This window comes from Notothenia coriiceps, unplaced genomic scaffold (assembly GCF_000735185.1).
Source record: "Notothenia coriiceps isolate Sejong01 unplaced genomic scaffold, NC01 NC01_scaffold00035819, whole genome shotgun sequence".
Lineage (NCBI taxonomy): Eukaryota > Metazoa > Chordata > Actinopteri > Perciformes > Nototheniidae > Notothenia > Notothenia coriiceps.
Window position 1 is genome coordinate 1 of NW_011368520.1, and position 4,717 is coordinate 4,717.

The following is a 4,717-nucleotide window of genomic DNA, read 5'->3' on the forward strand; positions in this document are numbered from 1 at the left end:
CGTTCTTGTGATCATTTTGACCCCACGGGGTGAGATCTTGCGTGGAGCCCTAGATCGAGGGAGATTATCAGTGGTCTTGTATGTCTTCCATTTTCTAATAATTGCTCCCACAGTTGATTTATTCACACCAAGCTGCTTACCTATTGCAGATTCAGTCTTCCCAGCCTGGTGCAGGTCTACAATTTTGTTTCTGGTGTCCTTTGACAGCTCTTTGGTCTTGGCCATAGTGGAGTTTGGAGTGTGACTGTTTGAGGTTGTGGACAGGTGTCTTTTATGCTGATAACGAGTTCAAACAGGTGCCATTAATACAGTTAACAAGTGGAGGACAGAGGAGGCTCTTAAAGAAGAAGTTACAGGTCTGTGAGAGCCAGAAATCTTGTTTGTTTGTAGGTGACCAAATACTTATTTTCCACCATAATTTGCAAATAAATTCTTTAAAAATCAGACAATGTGATTTTCTGGATCTTTTTTTTTCTCATTTTGTCTCTCATAGTTGAGGTATACCTAGGATGAAAATTACAGGCCTCTCTCATCTTTTTAAGCGGGAGAACTTGCACAATTGGTGGCTGACTAAATACTTTTTTGCCCCACTGTATAGTGTTAATGTTTGTTTGCCTTTCTGCCAAAGGTTTAAGAAAAGATAACATACATGTGGAGTTGTCTGCAAGCTTTTTTGTACAATAAGGTATAAATAATAAGTTAGAGCATAACGGGTGGTTCCTTAATTTGACTTTAACTGAGAGATATGTCACAAAGCAGTTGGAAACAGTAAAAACATAATTGACTGCATAATCCCCAAATTATTGTTAAACATTGAATTACTTCTGTAAGAGTCATTTTCTACTTTACAAATGGTTTCGATTTTACGCAATTCAGTCTAAGGGTGGGGAATTTTCTACTATGCCAAAAGGGGAACTAAATACCATAAAGCAGGCCAATAAACATATCAGCAAACCCACCCTCTTTTCTTTTCTTGTCTTCGACATTAATTACGTTCATTATTGATTTACTGACGTTCACTAATGATTCATGTGTGCACATTCAAATATATACAGGCCAAAGAAAAGAACACAGACAAAAGAAGTAGAAATAATTGAACAGTTTATGATTCAGGTTCGAAGTAAACAAAACAACCTAAATGTCCGTAATGCTTTTGAAAGTGCTAAGACAGAGAATGATGGAAAAAAGCTGTTACTTCTCCGAAACCAAAACAAAATATTGAAATACTTTATTGAAGTCAAATAAACAGAACATTCACAAACTGTCTGTTGTAGCATTCCATTCATTAACATCATCCATAGCTATTTAATTTGATCCAGAATCAGTTTGAATATGAATTTTTCAAAGCTGCCATCAAAACAACTATAAATACAACATTTTCTGAGCAGCCCACCCAAAAAGTAAGGAAACAAATAGATCAGTTCTCTCTTTTCAGTCCCAAGCTTTAAATCTCACACTTCGGCCTCTTTCCGTCCCTCCAGCAGACCATCCTCTGTTCCTGCTGCTGTCAATTCGGTTTGGGCTCTTTGGCGCTCGGCGTCTGTTATGGTCATCGGGTGCAGAGGGAAAAATCCTGCCAACCCTGTGGAGAGAAAAGAAGACGATAATTTTTCCAACAATCTCTTGCAGAGACATTGCTAAAATCATAATAGTACTAGACAGTAGTCATTCCTTAAGGTAGAAGATACTACACTAAACAAGAATTCATAAAAAAAGGGTCAACACAGAGACATATATTTTTAGATGAGTACGGCCTTAAAGGTGTAGGCACTCATAAAAGTTATGTATGGACTTTTCTGATCAAACAAATTAGTATGAGCAGCACGGTTCTTCTAAGACAGACATACTATTGTGGAGTGTTGATCCACCTTTAAAGAGAATGCTCACTTAGTTAATACACACCTAGAAGTTTGGCAACTGGCTTTGTAGTGTGGGCTCCACAGCCGATCCAGTACTTGATGCGGTCGAAGTTGAGGCTGACAAGTTTCTCGTTGCAGATGTTTGGGAGAGGGTCGTAGGAACCAAGCTGCTCCAAATATTTACCATCTCTTGCCCTTTTGTTATAAGCTGCCACAATGCGGTAAAAGGGTCTGTTAGCTTGTTTGTGGCCTGCAAGAGCAAATCGGAGGACAACGTAACCCCCATGATACTTCTTCAGCAGGAGCGATGCTGCAGAAGGAAATAAGCACAGTCAAGCATTGTCAAATACCAGTATTGATGTGAATAGGGTGGACTAAATGTAAGACAAATATCTCTGGATACAGCAAGACTAATCAGAAGAACACAAAACTCTGCTTCATAAAACGACCATTGAGTTAAGGTACAGTATGTGTGATAAATCAATTAGTTTTAGTGTGGATATTCAACAGACATTCACTCCTGTTTTATTTTTCAGTTCACACACTGTCCGTAGTCAGAGGACAGTTAGCGCACATCCAAGGCCCTTGTTCGTTACCACAGTGATCATCAATAAATTACAGTTTGAATGCCACAAAACCACTGTTATTTTCAATACCTATGTGCTAACTTGTAAATATGATTTAAAATTATGCTAATTTTATTTTTAAATAAATAACATCGTAAGTGGCACACATGTTTCATTACTGATAATTAATTGGTTTAACCAAAATATTTAAATGAAAGACCACTTTCAAGGTCATGCTACCTATCGACTCCAAAATCTATACTACTATACTATACTATACTATATACACAACACTGGACAAGTGAGACACACCTGTTTTAATACGATTTTAGGGCTTTTTCTATTTTGTGAATATGTTATGAACATCCAGCAGTTTCTTTATTAAGAAGGCAAATGTCCTTTAAATAGCTGCCAAATAACTACAAATCAATGCAGCATTACATTACTTCACTGGGTAAGTAGAGCACACCTCTTTTTATTGGATTTAAGCCACCCTTCTCATTTATGTAATTTGTTTTGCTTCATGTTACCTATTGACTCCAAATCTATACCATGCTATAACTACACTGGACAAATTACACAAAAACGTTTTTGATTTGATCTTTTTCTATTTTAGAAGAGTATTTCTATTAAGAAATTAAGCAATTCTACATTTTCAACTTTCCATGTCATATGACCATATTGCATTTTAGTATACCTTCAATTTTGTACTGACACATTTTTAAATCATGCCTAAAGTAAATCCCATATGACATTCTGACATTTAAGTGTGACAAATTACTTCAATTTCTAATAACACAATATTTGTAACTTGCACAACAAGTACCGTCTCGATAAATAAAGTCTTATCTTATCTCTGCTGATTCTCTTTCTATTTATGTGACTACACCTATCCCACATGTTATGATTGCTTGTGTTGCTGAAATCCAGCCCCAGGCCCTGCTGCCACAAGAAAAAAACATTAAAGACATCATGAAGAGCCTGTTCACACTGTATACTCACATAAATGAACCATGGTGTTGGCTGGAATATCCTGCAACAAACGAAAAGTTACCTTTAAACCAATGTGTATAAACTATGTTTCTAAACAATGCCAGCAATCAGTCTGATACTGTCATACATTAATTACATATCCGATTAGTCTGAAACATCATGTATTTCTACAGTAGGGCTAACGTTATGTAGGTGTTGCTAAAAGCTAACTTTTACAGCAAAGAGCGTCTCCTGTTTCAACACTACGTAGTTTAAAAATAATCAAAGAATGAACAACATACCTCAACGGATGTTGAACGAAGTAAAGCAAAATGTTCCTAAATGTCGGTCCCTTTTTTTAAATCGCTAGATCAACGTTAACAACTCTATGTTTTCAGCAGCAGAAGAGCAGTGTGACATTTGTCAGGGGGCCGCCATGTTTAAACAGGAAGTGACGTAGTGGCCTCAACGTCATTGCATTGACACCAGATGGCGGTGTTGCACTTCTCTAAACTAAGGACGCTTGACGTGAACGCTTTTGCTTCAGAGTGAAATATGTCAATGAAACAATGAAAATACTTTTAAATAATTTATCTCAGCCTTGAAAATATCCCTCAAATTGGAAAAAGTATCCAATCTCACATTGACATTGGTTTCACCATATATCATCCAATCATTATATTGTTATAATGATTATAATCATTGTATAATCATTGTATAATCACCATCATGATAATGATAATGCTGAAAACAACAAGCTTCTTTCATACAAATACTGGGCTATAATTATAGACCATCTGCTGTCATGGAAATATCATATAAGAGAAGATAAAATAAGATAGAACTTTATTGATCGCAATTTGGGAAATCTTAACATGACATTTCCTTGCAATGTTTTTACTATAGTCATACTAGTGGTAAACGTGTTCTTCAATTTAAATACAACACTGCTTAACCAAAGATAATATGATAACATATTGTAGGTCGGCTCCATAGGGAACTCTATGAATCAGCCCACCATCATAACATAAATCAGATCTGACAACAAAATTGTCTCTGTCTAAAACCATATCCTAAACAGTGAATTCACATTTTTACTATCAAAATGCAGGAATTCAACATTTTATACGGTTAGGTTGAAAACTTTTGTGCACCAGTCAATACTTAAATGAAATATAAAAACGTAATACCATTTGCAAAGTGCGTTACATTTCAAAAGTTAAGCCTTACACATTAACAGAATCCAAATGACTCAATTGATTCCCAGGGAAATTGGTTGATAGGTTTGACTCATATATAAAGCCAGTTATGATGTACAAT

At 35.9% G+C, this 4,717-nt stretch overlaps 1 protein-coding gene across 1 annotated transcript; it reads right to left on the minus strand.

The window, feature by feature from the left end:
- Positions 1 to 1,079: 1,079 nt before the first annotated feature.
- Positions 1,080 to 3,879, minus strand: mrps16 (mitochondrial ribosomal protein S16). The gene is made up of 4 exons (XM_010791782.1): positions 3,700 to 3,879; positions 3,428 to 3,458; positions 1,903 to 2,169; positions 1,080 to 1,582 (listed from the first exon to the last, which is right to left on the minus strand). The coding sequence occupies exons 2-4, from the start codon at positions 3,438 to 3,440 to the stop codon at positions 1,452 to 1,454; spliced, it is 411 nt and encodes a 136-aa protein (XP_010790084.1). The 5' UTR covers positions 3,441 to 3,458; positions 3,700 to 3,879; the 3' UTR covers positions 1,080 to 1,451.
- Positions 3,880 to 4,717: the final 838 nt, after the last annotated feature.

Bases quoted from the DNA above. Each gene is read 5' to 3' on its own strand.
- mrps16 (XM_010791782.1), bottom strand. The intron at 1,583-1,902 runs GTGTGTATTAAC...TTCTCTCCACAG, and splicing joins GCCAGTTGCCAAACTTCTAG to GGTTGGCAGGATTTTTCCCT.